Source organism: Leucopleurus acutus, assembly GCF_964270905.1.
Source record: "Leucopleurus acutus genome assembly, chromosome: 1".
In the NCBI taxonomy this organism is placed as follows: domain Eukaryota; kingdom Metazoa; phylum Chordata; class Mammalia; order Artiodactyla; family Delphinidae; genus Leucopleurus; species Leucopleurus acutus.
The window spans coordinates 160,493,077-160,513,774 of record NC_139142.1 but is presented as its reverse complement, the minus strand read 5'-3'; the positions used below and the strand labels follow the sequence as shown (position 1 = coordinate 160,513,774).

Below are 20,698 nucleotides of genomic sequence, written 5' to 3'. Positions count from 1 at the left end.
AAAACCAAAAGCACAAAACCATTAATAATTTTCTACAGAAGGACTCTGACGGACAGCAGCGGATGACTCTGGGGTCTGTTAATTAAAGTGGAGTGATAAGCATCTTTTCTTTTTTCCTCTTCTCTTCTTTGCATGTAGGACAGTCAGCCCTGAACTCAAATCCTATGCCCTGGGAGTTCTTTTTCTCCTCCTCCGTTTGTTGGGTACGTATTATCTCTTTGTTTCCTCAATAATGAATTGGATGCTTATAACCAGGTGAGTACATATCAGTGGAATCATCCCCTTTCCTGAGTTTGGCATTTTTCCTATGAGGTTTTTTGGTAAACAAGAGAAACATCAAGTCTGTTAATTTTGCTCAGGGTTTAGACCTAAACTCACACACTCCCTGGATATTGCAGAGTTTTTGTTGATATCAACTATGCCTTTGTACCACCCTTAATTCTTATTGGCATAAGGAGGAAAAGCGATGGCACCCAAGGGAAAGAAATTTGATGGTGTCATTTGGAACCCTCATTAAGCAACCCATGAGCAGCTTGTGAAATGCTTCACTTATGGGGCTTCCAGCTCGAGGAGAGAGGTATTCTCACAATGCTTCGCAGATGGAAACTTTGCATCCTTTAAATTTTTCCAAACTGATTTAGTTTATTTACCTTGGGTTTCCTGGATGGGGCAAATATGACCTTCATGCTATAGACCCTACATTCCAAGGTTTGGTATGGATAGAAGGAATTAAGTCTAACGCCCCAATTTTTAAGATGGGAAAACAGGATGGGAATGGCCCATGGTTCTTCCGGGGTGCTGGGACTGGCTGGGGAGAAGCTGGAAAGGCCAACAAGGTAACCCTTCTCCCTCTAGACCACACTGTTGCTTTATGAACTCCCTTTGTCAAGGCCAAGATCAAGATAGGACAACTTTTTTTCTTGGATAATAAAGCTGTGGTCTTCTTTAATGGACATTAAATGGTAAATGGATGTGGAAAGGGAAGTAACCATGGCCTGTATCTTCAGAGTAAAAATAAAGTTTCTCATTCCAAATAGTATATAATCTGGATGAGCATAAAGAATTAACTATGGAAATGTTTATAAAAATGTCTATAAAAGTTAAAAATTGGCAACAGCCTAAATACCCAACAGCAGGGAATTAGTTAAATCCATTATGAGCTGTAATTCCAGTAGGATTTATGTTCTCCTTTAAAGTTCTGGAAAGAAAAATATTCATGGACTTGGAAAAGGCACATGATACGTGGAGGGGGAAAAAGAGGTCTATAATATATTATATATGCAAATGTTTTTAAAGTATATATAAATATGGAAAAATACTGTAAAGCTAGATGTGAAAATGGTATCAGCTATTATCATTGAATAGTGAGGCTATAAGTGATATTTTCTAAATTTGTTTTTAAAATTTGAACGAATATATATAGATTTTATTACTTGCAGAACGAGATTACTTCCTATATAATTGATAAGTGAATGAAAGAAAATTATTCACCCTTAAATCCATTAATAAGGTAAGGTTTTCCCTGGGGAATGGCAAATACATGACACATGCCCTATCTCTGTCTATAGCAAATAACTTTCAATCAATTGCTGTGATCACTTTTGCCATGCCCAGGACAAGACCTCAGAATCTTCTCAATCAATCACTATCAATCCACATCTGTTGGTACATATGGAGAAACTTAAATGGCATCTTTGTCTTATTTCTGGTTCATGGAAAATAGAAATGTTCTAGGTATAATAATACCTAGTTCAAACAAGTTCAGCAGTAATTCAGACTAAAACATTTAGGTCTTCCTGGAAGTTGTAGTGGCTTTTAGAGCTCTCTAACTGCACAGGGTACCAATTACGCTGATTTTTTTTCTCTTATCATTGGGAGGATAGAAAATGCATGTGTGGTGATGCTCCCCCACTTCACCCTGGTTTGGGTGGATGGACAGATGAATGTGTAATATCAGGTAGCAAGTAGGGGACCCTTATTTCTGAAAATGTTGAATGAATGTGTTCAAACTGACATTTATTGAGCACCTAATGTGTTCAGAGCTCCGTGGACCATACCCGGGTAAGTGAGCTCAGTGCTGCTCTTAGGGAGTTCTTTCAGAAGCTGACTAGGGAAGATGAAAGCCCTCCCTCTATGGAGTTGCTGCAGAGGTCTCTGTATCTCTAAACAGATGATGAGGACTCAGTGTAGCTGGTAAAAATTAGCCTTCAGAATAATTTTGATAGCACAAAATGAAAGAAAATTTGCAAGCTATTTTTGAAAAGTTAATGAAAATTATAGGACACTTGAAGACAGAACTGAAAATTATAGAGCATGTGTAATGTGACATGCTGTTTCTAAAGCTGGTTCTCTCTTTGTATGTCTGCTCCAGGAATAATCAACCAAGCATTATCTAGAAGAGTATTTATTTTTCAACCTCTGTGAGCCACAGCAAGAGATAAGGTTTACAGTGTATGGCCCAGTACATACACGCATATCACAAATATAGCTGAAGCAAAGATTTCATGAAAAATATTCACCCTTAATATGCATTGATGTCCTCTGCTACTTTCTATTCCATTCCATCCTTTTTAAGTAGTGGATCATGACCAACCATACTGATTGTGTTACCCATATGGGTCACACATCACAGTTTAGAAAATGGCTCTAGAAAGATATGGGACAGTTTCATCTTTTAATTAAAAGTGACTTATCAAAGAAGTCTTGGCACTTGGCCTGGTTCCATTTCCTGCAGCACCCAATAAAATTAACCACCTTTACTGTTTATGAAGGGCCAACCGAGAAATCAGATTTCATGACATTGTCAACCTTTGTGCTTGGCCCCCACGTAGGTAATGGGGATACAGTGAGGACGTCGCAGTTCAGTGTGACGAGATCTGAGATGCAGTCAGCACAAGTGACAGGGGGACATGTGGGAGAGCCACCTAGCCTGGCCTGGGGATGGGGACAGGGGTGTGGGTTTGAAAGGCTGTGCTATCTACCTAAGACGTGAAGAAAGAATGAGGAAGAGTTACACAGCTGAGCAAAAAGGAGAGCGTGCTCTAGACAGAGAGACTTAAAGGAGTAAAAGCCTGGAAGTGAACAAAGGCTGAAGCATGTTTGGGGGCTGCAGGAAGGCTGGGGGGACTGGCAGAAGATGGGGCTAGGGAGGGCGGCTGTCAGGGAAGGGCTGCTGCCCTTTTGACAAGTTTGACCTTTATCCCTAAGGCAGAAGAAGTCATTGAAGAGCCATTGTGCATTTTTAGAAAGGCCCACTGTCTACCATGTAGAGAATGTGGGAACTGAGTAACAAGCCACTGGTATAACAGAGTAGCTGCTGGAGACCCAAGCTGAGGTGCTGGCTACCAAGACGGGGAGATGTGGGTAGAGGAAGAATTGTCAAGGCTTAGTCTCTGAATGGAAGTGTACAGACTGGAGTATCTGAGAAGGAGGAATCCACAGTGACAGCTCCTTATGAAAGATTTGGATCATGTGGTGCATGGGGATATTATTTATTAAAACAGGAAGACCAGTATGAGGAGCAAGTTGGGAGTGGTATAGACCAACACTGTCCAACAGAACTTTCTGTGATGGTGGAAATACTCCAAATCTGTACCACATGGAGCTATGGAGCACTTGAAAGGTGGCTTCCATAAACTAGTTTCACTTCATTTTTATTGGTTTTCATTTAAGTAGCTGCATGTGGCCAGTAGCTATCATACTGGACAGCGCTGGTCTCAAGGCTCAGTCTTTGATTCACCATCATTGGTGGGTCGGAGCCTGAGGAAGTGGGGGCAGCGAGGGGAGACCACTCTTTGCAGATACTTGGCTGTGAGGAGTATAGAGAGCAAGATCCAGAAGTGAAGGCAAGGTTATTTTCCCCTTGTTGCTTTAAATGCCAATGGAAAGGAGGTGTTAGAAAGGGCAGGGGCAGAGAATGCATTGGCCCAGGTCAGTGTGGCACCAAGAGCTTCCCAAGCAGCCCGTGGCAGCCTAGGAATGCCATTGGTGAGATCAGTGGTAGGTGCAGTGGAAGGAGTGTGACGCAAGGAAATTAAGGACGGTGGTCACAGTGAGGCTAAAGTGATTGACCATGGTACCTGGGCTGGATAAGGAAGAGGTGAGCCAGGAGAGGGGAGAGAGAGAAAGGAACGTAGGAACTGGATGTAGTAATTCATGTAACAAAGAATTAGAATCTGTTGCCAAAGCTTCTGTGGCCTGTGTCTGTGAAGTGACAAAACCCAGTGTGTGGCATGACTAGAGAGGACGGGAACATCCTTGACATTGAGGGTGAGCTGTTGAAAGGCCAAAGTGTGGACGCCCATGTCCATGGAGAAGTTCAGGTCACCCAGGACAGCAGTAGAAGTTGAGTGGGAGAGAAGACTGAGCTGGATATAGGTCAGGAAATACAGAGAAAACTGAATGACCTACTCAAAGCAGAATGCCTGATGTAATCAAATCCATCCTTCTTCATCCTTTTGCAAGTGGCCTGATCACCGCTCTTCTCTCTGGGTGTGGGCATAACGTCCGCTCGAAGGTCTGATCCAGAATCTTGCTCCTGGAGGTCTACTGCACGCCATAGATGTTACACCAAATGAAATGAATGGAAACAGATATACGCTGAGATCATGCTATGTCAAAAGCACTGTTCTTGTTGCTTCAAAGGATATAAAAATAAGTGGGAGCCAGAGCCTGCCCTCTCCAGTAGGAGAATGAAGCAAGTATGGGCAACGTAAAGGGCTAGAAGAGTTTGGACCTTGAATTTCAAGGGAAAAAAGATTTTACTTGGCTGAGTCATCGCCAGTGTGGAACAAATGATGGTATGAGATGGAAATATTCAGAATTCTGAGTTAGGAAGATCAACCTGGGAGAAAGGTGCAAGGTGGTTCAGCAGGATGCAGGATAACTAAAGTACTGAGAAGAAGAGAAGGTGACCAGGGTAAGGCAGTGGGATTAAAAGGCAAGGACAGATGGAAGCCATATTGTGGAGGTAATGTGGTAATGTGGAGCACCCCCCCGGGAACAGATGAAAGCAAGAGAGAAACAGCAGAAGCACAAGATAAAGCTGAGGATTTGAGCCTCTGGGACTGGGCCTACAGAGAAGCCTTTAATAGGATAAGGTAACAGACACAGGGGTCTCAAGGGAATTGTGAGGGATGACTTGGGCTGACTCACCACCTGCCACAAACTCTCCTCCACAAATGCCTGCTCTTAGTTTTCCCGAGGAACCTGCTGGCAAAGAACATTGGGAACCTCAAGGTGCACCTCTGTACACAGGTGTCATTCCTGAGCAGACTGTCCTTGGGTCTTGGGTCATTGGTGAGCTGGTCTAGGAGAAGTACGTCTTAGAAGCTCCTGATGTGGTTCATCAAACACTTGTTGAGCTCCCACTGTGAAGTCTTGAATATAAAGAAATGAACACATAAAATGAGTGCGTAAGGAGTAAGCGCAGCCAGCCAGAGACCCCAGATGAGAGGCCGTTGCCCCCAGCCGTGGGATGGTGGGGCGCAGGATACAGGGTCTGGAATGTGCGGGAGACCCCTTCCACTCACCTCTGCATTTAGTTGTTTATTCAGCAAACATTTACTAAGCACCAGTGATTTATCTGACCTCCTGAAGGACCTGAGCCACCCACGATCCACATCCTGCCCTGTTCTAAGGTGATATCGGATACTTGCCATGGACCCCACTGCAGTCAGGCATACCCGGGTTTGAGTCCAGCTCTGCCTTTACTGGTCATGAGGCCTTTGGCAGGTTATTTAAGGTCTTTGAGTCTCCGCGAGTTTAACAAGGCAGCCAGGAATGAAATGAGAATAGAGTAGCTCCTCCCAACTTCTCAGATTTAAGAAAAGGGAATGTCAGGTGCCCGTGGACAATGCTGGACGATGTTGACAGTCCAGTCTCTTTCTTGGCATTGCTGAAACAGAGAAACTCATTAACCCTTTCAGGAGAACATACTTTGACATCCCTTTCTAGCTTGCGCTGGAGGCAACAGTAATTCCATCAGGTTGAATAGAGATTCCGTGGTGAATTCAAGTCTTGGCAGGTAAGCTGGGAGAGGAATGGATATCTTTTGAAATGTAAATGTAAGAGTAATTTGCAGCTTCCATCTTGTCCCATAAAGGAATGTGAATTTATTTTTCTTACAAAAGCCTTTGTTCACCTTTTAAGTTTAGACCAAAGAATATAAATAGGCCTGGCCTTTTCAACCCAGAGAGTGAATTAAGTAACCAAGATACAAGACACCGAGGTTTAATCTTTGTTAATAGATTTCAGGAAAGCAGAGACAATTTCCTTAAGCGGCACTGCAATTTTTGCATTGAAATATAGCTGCAATTTGGGCCTGAGTGTAATAGGAAGTAAGATTTAATCCTTTTAATATTCTCTGTAATAGCCAGTAACAGCTTTGAGCTTTCCGGATACCCTCCCCAACATATGGTGGGTTCCCAGTGTCCCTGTGATGGGACCTTAGTTAATGCCTACTTCATCTGTGAGTTTCTCCCAAGGAAACATTAGGAAGAAAAGAGCTCAAAAGGGAGAGGACGGTTCCTGCCGGCTCTAGGGAGGAGAGCATTCTTTTAAAACACACGGTTTCTAAAGAAGTACTTCATTATCATCACTTGCCTCCTTCTTCCTTAGGTAACTGAGGACATAACAGCAGAAGTAGGTCCTAACATACACCTCACCCAACTTACCTCCCTTCTGTCACTAATCAGATGAGTTCTAGAATGGCAAAGGCCTCTAAGTAAGAGATCCAGCAAGTGCTTCGTCTCTAATATTCTCTGCACACCTGGAATTCAGGACCTGAGAGCTAGAGCTCCCCTTTGGAAAAGCATTTTAAGTCAAGAAGGAAAAGATGAACTTGGCAGAAAAGAAAGCTAATAGTTCCTCCGTTCAGAAATGTAAAAGGGTTATCACAAAGGTTAGGAGGTACTACTCGTAAGGTACCCAATCCAGAGTTTATTCTAAACTATCACCCCCAAGTCCCCTGTACAAGATAAATAAGGTGGCAAAAGTTCTGGCCATATGGAAGGGCCAGACCCTTGCATAACACTCCCCTTATCTGTACCAGAGTGCTCACCTCGAGTCTGACCAGGCAGGCCACATTATTTCCTAAAAGATCAAGAAACTGAGGCACCGAAAGTAACTTACCCCAACCTTTCAGCTCCTTAAGTGAGAGGGTCTTTCATCTTGACCACAGGTGCTCTCCAAAATATCGAGTATAACATGAAACACTTTGCTAGGCACTTAGCTTTCTAATTTCTGTTGGAAGGCTTTTTCTGATACTTTCCAGGGCCTTGTCATCCAATAGTAAAGCTTGACAAGGATAAAACGGACATCGTTAGCACATAGAAATATGCCCTACTTTAAGACAACTCCATGTTATAAAAATCCTCACTCGGATCAGGTATGTGAAAGAGTTACATATTGGCACTTTAGAGGGGTTTTTTTTTTTTTTTTAATTTAAGCAAGCATTAATGAATGGTTCCATGATACTGTACATTTCCTGCAATGTGCTTAAAATATGACCTGATGTGCCCAACTTGTATTTGCATACAACTCTTCAGGCACCCGGGCATTGTGGAGCGAGGGGCCCTGTACCATCAGTTCCTTCCCTTGGCAGAGCTTATACCAGAGGTGTCATAGTCTTGGCTTCCCATTGCCTGGTGGTGGGTGGGGCTAGGACAAGAGAGGCAGAAGGAAAAGGAGGGAGGAGCATGGGAGCCAATTACAACCTAGTAAAACTCTGACAAATAGACAAGTGAATGGATCTGCGTTCTCCCACTGGGCCACAGGAACAGGCCAGATTTGTCCCATTGATCCCCAAGTCTATCCACAATCTAAACTGGCTCCAGATCGCCATTTCTTTACCTAAGTAATGTGGAGTGTAGCTCAGTGTCTATTGGTGGTTGCCATGGCAGTTCCTCCAGTTGGCTCTTTTTCAGTTAAATGAAGAAAGGTATCTGTTGGGGGTCAGGAGAAGACACACTGGTTAGTGAGAAAGGTCTCAAACACCCGGGCAGCCTTTGGGGCAGAGAATGCTGGGAATGTGAGTTTCCACCCACCAAGACCAACCTGACCTGGGAGCTGCAAAGAGGGAGCAGGTTGTATTGGGAATTTGAGTTTGGAGTTTATTAACTCAAGCTGCCAGAGAGATTTAATTGCAGTTTCAATGAAAATTTCTTCCTGGGGGTGGGGGGCGGTTTCTCTTTGGGGTAACAAGCGACAGAGTTGGACAGTGCTAAGGATAAGTGCTGAGGCACCTGGGCCCAGGAGGAAGCCCTGCCAACTGCATCAGCACTGATAGGATCATGCAGTTCTCTCCCCATGCCATCCCAGGCCAGTCATTAAAACCAAGGAAACACTGTATGACAGACTCTAACACATATGTATGGAATGTAAAAAAAAAAAAAAAGAAAAGAAAAAATGGTTCGGATGAACCTAGGGGCAGGACAGGAATAAAGACGCAGATGTTGAGAATGGACTTGAGGACATGGGGAGGGGGAAGGGTAAGCTGGGACAAAGTGAGAGAGTGGCATGGACATATATACACTACCAAATGTAAAACAGATAGCTAGTGGGGAGCAGCCGCATAGCACAGGGAGATCAGCTCAGTGCTTTGTGACCACCTAGAGGGGTGGGATAGGGAGGGTGGGAGGAGATATGGGGATGTATGTACACATATAGCTGATTCACTTTGTTATACAGCAGAAACTAAGTAAAGCGATTATACTCCAATAAAGATGTTAAAAAAAAACCAAACAAACAAGGAAACAGACTCACAGACATAGACTAGAAAACAAACTTATGGTTATCAAAGGGGAAAGGGAGGGAAGGGATAAATTAGGAGTTTGGCATTAACAGATTCACACAACTACATATAAAATAGATAAACAACAAGGACCTACCATATAGCGTGGGAACTGTATTCAATATCTTGTAATAACCTATAATGGAAAAGAATCTGAAAAAGAATAGATATGTGTAATTGAATCACTGCATCACTGCTGTACACCTGAAACTAACATAACATTGTTAATCAACTAGACTTCAATTAAAAAAACAAACCAAGGAAGTGCTGCTTCCTTCATTAAGCCCCCCTCTTCCAGGCCCCTCAGAAAGGAGGCTCTGCTGTGGATATAACAGAGCCATCCTTATTCTGGTGATCATGGATGGACTTCAGGGGTCCATGAAACCCCTGAAATGTGGATGCGATTTTGTGGGTAGATGTATTTTTCTGAAGGAAAGGTCGATATCTCATCAAATTGTCAGTGGGATTTTCCTTAATACAAAAGCGAAACTCAGTCCAGGGCTGAAAAGAATGCTCAGGGTATCAGGGTACCTTGGCACTGGGATATGCTTCCAGGGATCACTTCCTGCTTCTCACCGAAGATGATTGGTACCATATTCTGGCCTTGGGGACACTGTTTCTTCCGAAGCAATTAATTTGTATTAATGGCCCATCCATTGCTTTCCCATAATACAGATGAAACATTTTTCCCCCAACAGGGCAGAATCGCCTGGAAATGTTTTATTTTAACAATGCTGATGACCAGGCCACACACCCAATATTCCGATTTAATTGGTCTCGGGTAGGACACCTCAGAGGATTTTAATGTGCAGCCAGGCCTGATAACCTTTGAGCTCGGGGGTAGCAGCAGGCACATGAATGCAGAGAGTAACAGAGAACTGAATTAAGGATGATGAATAGTTTCCATCTCGTCTGCCTTTTCCGATGACTGATTGTAGGTGCATGAAATGATCTATTGTGAAGGTTTTAAAACCGGTTCCTGGTTCAGAATGAAAAGTATTCTGTTCCAGTGGTAATATTTAGGGGAAGGAAAGTTGTCAGTATGTGTGCAGATATTTTCCAGCTATTAAACCATACACACGTGTATACTTACATATCTTTGTATATATACATATATGAGAACACACCCTTCATATGTATATGTGTGTGTGCGTATTATATATACACACACATAAGGTGTAGTGTACTCATTTTCCACCTCTGGTCCCCTCTGGTTCCAACTCCCTCCTCTCAAGAGCCCACACAGCCTCAGAAGCTCCATGCAAAAGAGCAATACGCAGAGTGTGATGCCTCTTAGCAGTTTCCTCTACAAGGGTGCACTTCTCTGAGTGACACCAAGCATGTCTCCCTTCAGGGAAGACTCTTCCTTCTCAGACTCTCAGTGGGTGATGATCCCAGATGTCATTTGTGTTTACTCTGTGCCACGCACTGTTCCTAAATGCTCTCCATGTATTCAGTGAGCCAAACTTCACAGTGATCTGAGAAGGACTGATGTTATTAACCCCATCTTGCAGATGGGGAAACTAAGGCACAGAGGGCTTAAATAACTTGCACAGGCTTGTGCAGTAAGAGGCAGAGCTGAGATTAGAACCCAAGCAGTTCGACCTCCTGACAGGGTCTTTACCCCACTGTGCTATAGAACCACTGAATATGGTCCACGAACCCTGCAGTCCTGTCGGAAGAGATACGTACGGGGACAGGGGAGCCCTCCTCTCCATCAAACCAGCCGTTCGAGCCCGAACATTAACTGTCCGTTTCCCTCTGACAGGCTTCATCCCCCCACCACTCATCTTCGGGGCCGGCATCGACTCCACCTGCCTGTTCTGGAGCACATTCTGTGGGGAGCAAGGCGCCTGCGTCCTCTACGACAACGTGGCCTACAGATACCTGTACGTCAGCATCGCCATCGCGCTCAAGTCCTTTGCCTTCCTCCTCTACACCACCACGTGGCAGTGCCTGAGGAAAAACTATAAACGATACATCAAAAACCACGAGGGCGGGCTGAGCACCAGTGAGTTCTTTGCCTCTACTCTGACCCTAGACAATCTGGGGAGGGACCCTGTGCCCGCCAACCAGACACATAGGACAAAATTTATCTATAACCTTGAAGATCATGAGTGGTGTGAGAACATGGAGTCTGTTTTATAGTGACTGAAGGAGGGTTGAACTCTGTATTAGTCATCCAAGGGTCATTTTTCCTAAAAAAAAGAAAAAAAAGAAAAAAGTTTTAAAAAAAAAAAAACTCAATACACACAGAGACACACACACACACATGTACACACAGCACCTTTGTCCTTTTTCTCAAAATCAGAGCCAGACAGGATTCAAAATAAGGAGAGCGTGGGATCACGTGGTTGACATGCAACCTCCTGGGGCTCAGAGTCTACTCTTTGAAGGCACCTCATGGTTTTTCAGGATGCCGACAGCTGCAAGCAACAGGCACTGCCAAATTCAGGGAACAGTGGTGGCCGGCTTGGAGGACGGACCTTTCTGGATATATATATACACATACAAAACAAAAATATATATATATATGAAAAAAAAGAAGTCTACTAAAAAACCCAAGTTGACAACATTTGCCAGGATAAGCACTAGTGACACACCCCATGCCACCCTCCCCGCCCACACGGGGGTGGAGGGGCACCCAAGTCAGAGGAGTGGAGGCCCACTTCTCTAACTTTTGCAATATGGGTCGCTGTGTGGACGACTCACCCAGTCTACACATGTGGTTCAAGGCCCCAGAGTTCTCTCAGCGATGCTAAAGGGTGATCTGTGCTGGAGACTGTAATTGACACCTCTCACCAGCTCCATTTCCATTTCTCAAGACTGAGGGCCCCAGGGGGAGCCGGACATGGGGGGCCAGCACCTCCCCTTCCCTGCAGCACCTCCCATTGGGGTGCGTCCCCCAGCCCCGCAGAGTGACCTCAGGAAGCAGTGGGCCTCGCCTGGCTATGACTGACTTCGCTCAGAGCCGGTGAAACCCAACCTAGTCCAAGTCATTTGCTTACATTTGCCAAACATTTTGCCATTTTTAAGGAAAAAAAATGCAATGCATATGAATTTCAAACTGTTGTATGTGTAATCCTCTGATACTATTTTTAACTACTTCTCAAATCTGTGTTAACCCTTCAGTCACTAACACAGTTCTCTAGGCCGAATTTATTACGCTGGTTGCTTTTACTTTTCTCCTTTTTTAATGCACCAAAAATATAATGTTATTCAAGGGATGCAATTAATCTATTGTAATTTTTTTATCATTTTATCCTCATTTGGATAGTCTGTGAAAACAAGAATATGCAGTGTGTTAAAAGAAAAAAAAAAAAAAAAGCTTAAAAAAGAGAGTGTATATGCACCCTGCCTTTAAAAGGATCACATTTGAGGCAACAGGGGATAACGTGATGAATTGCAAATTTGCCTTCTCCATTTATTCCCCATGATTCAGTGATCACTGTCACGGGAAGCCCTTTCATATGCCTGCTTCACATGCCAAGAGGTGTTCTTTTCAACCTGCAGCGGAGACACGCTCAGCTGTGGGTTGTGTGTATGGGTGCAGGGCTTCTGGGGAGAGGAGACGGAAAAAAGAACAGTTCCCTAGCACAAGCTTTGAGCAGCATGTAGTGTCTGGGAAAACAGACCCACAAGCTCCTGGAAGCTACTGCACGTTCACTGCCTGAAAATGTCTAATATTTTCAGGGTCAGTCTTGAACTAAGAGGCCTTTGTCTGTATGTGTTTTGAAAGTGGCTGAATCTCAAACAGCTAGAAGCGAACCTACCGTTGTTTGGGGTAAGAATCACAGGAAAACCTCTTGCATCCAGCTGACTCGGCCTGGTGAGGCCGTTTGCAGAAGGGGCAGAGCTTATGAGAGAGCGAGCACGCGCACATGCACACACACGGTCCAGTTAACCCACCTTTCATGCTATTGCAGTGACCTCGATCTAGGCCACTCCTGGGCCTGGAAAGACCCCGAGGATGGGTTGGTTGTTTGGCTTTTTCACCTCAGACAGACACATATTTTCAGGTCATCTAGAAGGCAACAAGAGAATCAGGAAAGAAAAGAGTGGGGCGGGGGGAGAGGGGCATTGTGATGAATTTTTAACAAACGCTGTAAATGGGGCAGTTTGAGTTACAGCCTCAAACTAGAGAAAAGCCCCACGGAGCAAGGATGACCAAAAGAAGCTTGTGTCGCGGTGCGGAGCCACCGTGGTCCGCTGCATCCCGGGACAGGATGCTTCTGGAAGAGCTTCCTCCTGTGTTTTGCTTGAGTCTGTCCTTGTTCCTGAAGATGGGGACGCTCATCAACATGTTAACTAGTTAAAGGTGGGATTGTTCTCCAACAGTTCATAAACTGTGTACACTCTGTGGCTCCCGAGGCTGTGATTCCATCCTGTATAGGTGTTGGGTTGGTTTTGTCTTGAAAATGTATTGCTAATAGATCGCTGCCCTCTTGTATATGATCGTGTAGCTCCCCCAAATCAGTCCACACCCACCGAGGCTGCAGAACCTCGTGTTTCATGGGGCTATTTGTGTTTTTGTTTTTTAAAAAAGATTTTTGAAAACTCTTTGCATTTTGGCTATTTTTCCTAAGATTTTAGGCTGAATAAGAGGTTAGGATGACAAAGGAAAACAACTCCAGGGCTCAGTTTTATCAACAACTGGACCGAAATTTAAAGTCCCCTCTTGTAAGAGGGCTCTAACATGTGTTGTTGTCACCTTTAAAAATTTTAATTTCTCTCCCATACTCCAGAACAGAAAACCTAGTCTAGCTTTAATTTTCCTTTTGTGCTACAAGGAACCGTTGTACATACCCTTCCCAATCCGGCCCCTTGATTATTTGCTTGGTTTTGAGCAGGATTTTGAATGGAAAGATTTCCTGGGGAGATCTTCATTGGACTTATGGAAAACAAAAATGTAAGGGACGGAATAAACCTAGAAAGTGAATGCTAACGTTCTCTCTCTTCTGCTACAAAGCCCTCCACCACCTTAGTGGAAGGTGCCCAGGGATGGATGGAAAGGCTCTCTTTGCTGCAACTTGCGACAGGTTTTTGTAACTCCTACATATAGACCAAAAAGGTTTCTACCAGTAATATTCCTGCATATGAAGTGAACACATTTTCTAGAGTCTCTGTCTCTGGGGGACGGAGTTTGCTGTCTTCCTCCTGCTGAGGCTGTGCGCTGTCAGGGAAGCCCAGCAGCTGTGCTGCCTTCTTCACGCCTCCACAGAGGAAGGCTGTGAAGCTCCCAGGCACCCCAGGGACACTGCCACTCCAGGAGGCCACAGCATGTGGGCTTTCCTCACAGCTAACGAAGGAGCCAGAGATGCTTCTGCTCACGAGTCCCCTAAGGAGTTTGCTAGCAGCCCTTAACAGGCAAAGTAATAAGGGGAAACCAAGAGCTTCTAAGGAATCCTTGGACAGACTTCCTAATGTCTCCCGAGCAGGAAGGAACGTGCTTCTCCATAAAAATCGCTTCTTTCTCCCCACCCTCCAGTGGAATAGCTTCCCCTAGTGATGATTTGTAGAGTTTGGTTAAGTGGTGTCTCTACATTCAAATCCCTGATTCCACTTCCCCATCTCCAATAATAACCTAGAGCATCCCCTCGCTCGGGCGTGGCAACATTTTCCCATGCCTTGCACGCAGGCCCAAGGTGACCCACAGAAATGTTCTGTTCAAGGCGGCCAGCTGGTCCCTGGGATGATAGCCACACCACTCCTGAGGAGGTTTCTCAGGAAAAAGATTCTGCCGTGGTTGCTAATAGATTATCTTCCACACTTCCAAAGCAGGCCATTCATGAGGAGCATGTAAAATGGAAACATATATATACTCACAGGCAAACCCTCTGAGGAGAAGAAGCTGTTGGTTCCGCATGAGCCTACAAGGCTGTTTTTCTTGCTGCCCGCTGTTCAGGTCATGGGAAGTGTGGTTTCTTCTCCACCCAGTCAAGCCCAGCAGGCCTGTGTTCTAAGCCCTGTTTGGGAGTCCTGAATGTACTCCTGAGCAACGTGAAGCAATAAAGTTCAACCTGTAGAAATCAATGCAGCTGATTATACAATCAAGAGCAGAGGGACAGGACAGGGTAAGCTTCTGTCCTGTTTGGTGGTGTTCACCCTACTGTTTTGTTGTTTGTATGTTTTGGTGGTGTTCACCCTATTGTTTTGTTGTTTGTATGTTTGGTTTGGTTTGGATGAGGGGAGAAAAACAGACAAGCAGTTTTTCAGTCTAACAGCATATTTGCTGTCTTGTGCTATTCTTACCTGTTTCGATGGAGAACCAGTATCTGTCCAGGAGAAGGTGCCGGACACGTAGTAGGGGCTTAATTACTCCACTGAGCTCATGTCAGTGCCTCTCAACAGCCTCCTTTGAGCCATGGTCTGTGTTTCCCTTTCGGTTAGAATCCAGATCAAATCCCTCAGAGGTGCGACGTTTTCCAAGAGAGGGTGCTAGTGAAATTAAATTGAGCCTGGAAATTAGTTTGAGGCATAAACAGAGTCCTTTTCCTCCTCTCTGCCCTTCCCTCCTTGTTTCCTCTTTATTCACCTCTCCCAACTCAGTTCAAATTCTTGAGTTCTGAACAGCTGTGAGAACTTAATCTCTGAGAGTGACCAGCCCTACCGATAGCCTTTGGACCTAGCCCCCCTGGGGTATTATGTTTGCTCAGGAATAAATTGGTAAAACAGAGGAATCTCTTAACTGGCAGAACATGCAAGAAAGACATTGTTCAGATGCCTCTTGCGGGGCCTGTTGCTAGGATCACACGGGAATTTACACTGTCTGCACACAGCCACCCACTTGTGTCTCCCCTCCCTCATGCTTGTAGGTGACCTCAGAGTGCTTGGTTATCATGGCAGGGAGGACATGAGTTAAAAAGCCTGAAATGGGGAATTCAGAAAAGCCAGGATTCCCCAGCACATTAGAAATCTGTGACTGCCATGGAGATAAGGACAGAGCTCATGCTTCTCAGGGACCCTCCACATGGTAGCATAGTTTTCCTTGGCAGGATTAGTGCCATTTAGAGGAGCATTATATGAGCTTGATAATTTCCAGTGATGTGTTTATTCACTCACTACTTCATTAAAATGTTGACTGTGTGCCAGGCTCCAAACCAGGTACAAAGGTAGAGAAGGCATGGTCCCACCCTCCAAGAACTCAAAGTTTAATGATTGAAACAGACCTGAACACAAATAAAAGCAATAGAATAGTCATTTTAAGAGCCAGGGTCTGTCTGTCTGTCTGTCTGTGTCTGGGAGCAATGAGGGCTGTTTCAGGGAGCTGGGAAGTTCTGCATCATGGCATCAAGAATCAGGAAGGCTTCAGAGAGCCGGTGGTCTAGAAAACAAGAACTAAAGAGCAGTGGATGTCTGCCAGGGAGCCAGGGGAAGAGACCCTCCATCGACAGGACCAGCAGAGCAAGTTCACAAACCTTCCATAAAGGGCCAGGTTGTGACCATTTTAGGCTTTGAGGATCATTGAGTCTTTGTGGCCACTCCTCTTTTGTCATAGCAGGGAAGCAGCCCGAGACAATGTGTAAACAAATGAGCGGGCTGTGCTCCAATAAAGCTTTATTTACAAAGACAGGCAGTCTCTGGGTTTGGCTGAGGGAGGGCTGTAGCACGCTGATCTCTGTTCTGGAAAACAATGAGGTCTGAAGCAGCATGGCATACAGTCTGATGGACTGTAGCAGCAGAGGCCACTGTAGCCTGGGCTGAGTCATGGATTGGAAGGGTCCTTCAGCCTTAAAAATCTAATTCAGGTATCCCATTTTCCAAGAATGAGGTAAGTATCCCATTGTCGTCAGGGTTTGCAATGAAGGCAACATTATCTTGCTCCTGTGTAACGAGGGGAATTGGAACTATACAATCTACAGTCTCTTCCAGCCCTGACACTCACTTCCTAGCTCTACCAGAGTAATCATCTGTTTTTCTTAAGTGATGGAAGTGGACATGGGAGGGGAAAATGCAGGAACAAGACAAAGGAGATTGAATCCAGATACTGAATAGTGTCTCAAGTTTCTTCCCTCCAAGACGAAACCTTGGCACTAGAAAGCTAGTAGATATGCCCAGTGGAATCATTGGTAAGCATGAATAATAACTAATAATAATAGTAGCTGACATTTACCAAGCACTTAGTATGAACCAGCTTATCACATGTATTAGCTCGTTTAATCTCAACCATAGTCCTGTGAGGCAGAAGCAGTTATTAAACTTCAGTTTACACGAAAGGAAAATGAGTCTGGGAAAGCTTCCAGAATTGGCTCAAGGTCACAAAGCTGAGTTTCAAACCCAGGTCAACAACTCCACAGCTCGTGTTCTTTGCCTTTATGGGTACTCCCTCCATCCTGGGCAGGAAATGAGAGACCCCTCCCACCTGTAGGGATGTCCTATGCAGAAGACTCCAACTCAGATGGACTACGGATGCCCCCCACGCTCTCGCATGCCCCCTATCATAACAACGGGGACATGGCAACTGCTGTATTCTGGGGACATCTGCTCTTCCTGTGTTGTTCCCAGTCTTAACCACAGAGCCCAGTGATAACTTATTTGGGATGTTCTACCAGAAGCAGGCAGGTAAGAGGAAACAGGAGATGATGCCTCCACTCTAATGCATTTTGAAATGCAATTTCAAAGTGCTGAAATGCCAGGGAGACAGTCCTCAGCACTGGTCATCAGCTCCAGTGGGAGAGACCCCAGACACCCCTCCCACCTGGCACCCCTGCAGTCCTCAGCATCAACCTCAGGAGCTCGGCTCCAGCCCAGGGCCTCAGACACACCGATGCTGGTCACTGCTTGGAGCTATGTCTTGCTCTATTATCAAATACTAGACTTTTAGGAACAGAGTTTCTAGATGTTTTGATTTTTGTATTAACGACTCAGGCCAACAATCAGTCATTGATGATTAGCACCGATTCTGAATATTTTTCTGTCAGGTAAAGTGATTATGTTCTCTTACCGGGAGCAGATGGAACAACCATAGTAAATTTTCTGGAGGTTTAACATCCTGTAGGCTGAAATTTTACCATCCCATTACATCCCAGAAAATAATGTTCCTCTTAAATTCATGCTCACTTAACAGAAGGTAACTCTCGTGGAGATGGGTTTGTCAAGACTGTTGGATTTTATAATCAAAGACCATAAAATGAAGTGGAAGTATGCAACGTAGGAAGTTTCATTATAAGAGGAACCCAGCTAACACATCAGTTGTGCTCTAGCCCAGCCCCTTAAAGGAGGAAAGGGGCTGGAAGCTCATGCTTATTATGAGGCTGCTACCCACGTGCCAGGGGCCCTAAGGCCTGATCCCAGGTAATATTCTCAGCAGCTTTCTCACACCTGCCCTATGAGGTAAGTATCATTGTTTCCACTTTACAGATCAGAAAACTAAGGCTCAGTAAACCAAAGCTTCCCAAGGTCACACAGCTAGTTAGAAAGTCACCAGGAGCCAATGTCGGGTCTGTCTGACTCCTGAACCAGTGCTCTCTCCATGACACCACAAACGCCACCAAAGTGAGAACGCAGGTCTGGCTGGCTCCTCAGGAAGCTTTGATGAAGCCAGGAAGGCATCTACTGTCAGAAACCCCTACAAAAGTCTATAATTCCATAGAGAAATGAGGCAAGAGCTGGCGGTGAAAACCTCTGCCAAACTTTGCCTACCGGCACAGAGATCTAAAATGAGAAGAACTTTCTTTCCTTCAGTAAACACTGGAGACCTTTAGAAACACTCCTCCTTCCTTTTTCCACCTTAGCCACGTCAGCAGAAGTTGACCATCTCCCCATCATTCTCTGCCTGATTCATTCTGCACACAAGGACCAACCCCGTCTCTCTCACTTCTGTCCCACCTTCCCCAACTCCCTGCCCCCATGGCTTCTAACAGAGCCCCCAAGACTAAAAGAACTTGAACCTTGTGAAAGTTGAGAAGGATTCTCCAAACTGTCCAGAACATGTGAGCTGCATCTCCTGTAAGCCAGGTCTCAGCTGCAAAATCCTGAGGAAAGGACTGACATTTCCACATTGTCACCTTTTGTACTACCGGGTCAGAGTCTAGAGAGGACAAGGAAATGAGTGGGGATTTCCATGGTACCGCTCTGGCTATCATCGAACAGGAAAGCTGCATGTCACGGTCATGGAGACCTACACAACTTGTAAATCATCACAGGGACGAAGCTGGGTTTTTCGTGCCTTTTAAATGAAGCCGCAGCATCTATTTCAGAAGTGTTGTGGAGGCTTAAAAACCTTGCTCCAATGAGGAGATTCTTTCACTCAGCATGTGGTGACCCTCTGTGGCTGAATGAAAAGCAAACCGGTCCCAAATGCTGGAGGAGAAAGCATGACGTTAGAATGCCAGGAGGTTCTCTCTGGTACACAGCCACCTGTTCAACAGAGATTGCAGTGACAGTGTCTGTCACTGGTGACTTACGAGGATGAAGATAAGTTGATGACTGGGATGCAGCTTATTCCTTCCCATAGAGTAAACATCCACGTAGGGGTTGGTACAGACATGTATAGATATACGCTTCTCAGAAAAATTTGGCCTACATAAAGGGCTTCGGGCTTGGAGTCTGGTTCCTTGGGGTGACGTGGAGCAAAACGTAGCATTTTATTGACATGACTTCCTGCTCTTATCCATTCCACTGGAAGGCCAGGATGCTGTTATATAAGCCTAAAAAATAAGTAGGAAAACCAGAAAAGACCGATCTCTTTTTCCTCTTGGCTCTCTTCCCCCCTCCCCCTTTAGGCACAGAGTACCAAGACATTGAGACTGAGAAAACCTGTCCCGAGTCACAGTCACCTTCAGAAGACTCCTTTGTGAGAAGCTGAGGGCCTGGCCCTCGTCCTGCACAGAACAGCCCGCCACCGCCCACAGACCTCGCGGGCCTGACTTAGCGTGCTCTGCCCTGCCCGAGAACCCAAGGGTCCCTGTGAGGACTCTCCGGCCAGTATGCGGTCCTTTGAGGCCCCAAGCACAGGCCTGTGACGAGGACTAAGCAGGTGTCTGTGGCCAGGAGTCCTCCAAACCCTTGGAGTAGGCATTTTCCTGGATCACTAAAGAGTAATATTGACCAGATGTGCAAATTTCCTTCTGCCCATTCCCTCCTTTGGCTCCTGTGGGGATGGTCTGCTGACATGCTTTAGAAAACTCCCTCTTGGGAATGCTTCTCTGACCGAGGGCTCAACAGTTCTTCCAAAAGCAGCTGAGTCTGGATTTTAATAGGAGGGGGTAAAAATTACCCTGTTTCCTAGAACAGAGGGGGGAAAAAGCACATACTCAATAGATTTTGAGTGTGGTATTCTGTATTTTTGCAGCTTCTATTTTCCAGATGAGCAGTCTAGAAATATGTGATGTAAAGTACATACTGTACGTTTGCTGAGAATTATATTAAAAGCACTATTTTAATTCTTGCTCAGTCTCACGCTGTAATCTCTATTATCTTTCTCTCTTGTGTCTTGGGTAGGACAATCCTCAAAGACTCTTGAGGAGAGTGTTTCTGGCTGTGTGTGTTCTAGATTTATGGGCTTTGAATAGTTCAAAAGAGCACAGTCTTTGGAGCCGAAACAGACCTGGGTTCAAATCCTCATCCCAGCACTCGCTTACTGGTGTGGTATTGGGGAAGTGATCTGACTCCTCTGAGCCCCAGTTTCATCATCTGTAAAATGGGAATACTGTCGCCCGCTTTACACAATTGTCGTAAGGCTTCAATGAAATCCAGTGTGAAGGAAGCACCATGTCTCACAGAGAATGGGCACGGAGAAATGGTACTTGTTCATTGCTTCCCAGCCTCTGGCTGGAATTAGATGCTCCACAACACTGTCATGGTTCCTACTGATACATTCCATAGTACTGTAATGTCACCATCTGGTTTTCCTTTCTGGTTCTCCCATTGTCCGTAAACCCTGGGAGAGCAGGTAACGGCTTCCTC

General features: G+C 45.2%; 1 protein-coding gene across 2 annotated transcripts in view; it reads left to right on the top strand.

Moving 5' to 3' along the window:
- SLCO3A1 (solute carrier organic anion transporter family member 3A1) overlaps nucleotides 1–19,598 on the top strand; it is a gene marked incomplete at both ends in the record, with an annotated part of 317,248 nt that extends 297,650 nt beyond the window's left edge. Inside the window, 3 exons of one of the 2 annotated variants that reach the window (XM_082839253.1) lie at nucleotides 139–203; nucleotides 10,560–10,802; nucleotides 19,516–19,598. In XM_082839253.1, the coding sequence (XP_082695379.1) occupies nucleotides 139–203; nucleotides 10,560–10,802; nucleotides 19,516–19,598 (391 nt within the window). Of the gene's footprint in view, nucleotides 1–138; nucleotides 204–10,559; nucleotides 11,637–19,515 lie in introns of those variants that run through there. The other variant, XM_082839252.1, reaches the window with a different exon arrangement.
- Nucleotides 19,599–20,698: the final 1,100 nt, after the last annotated feature.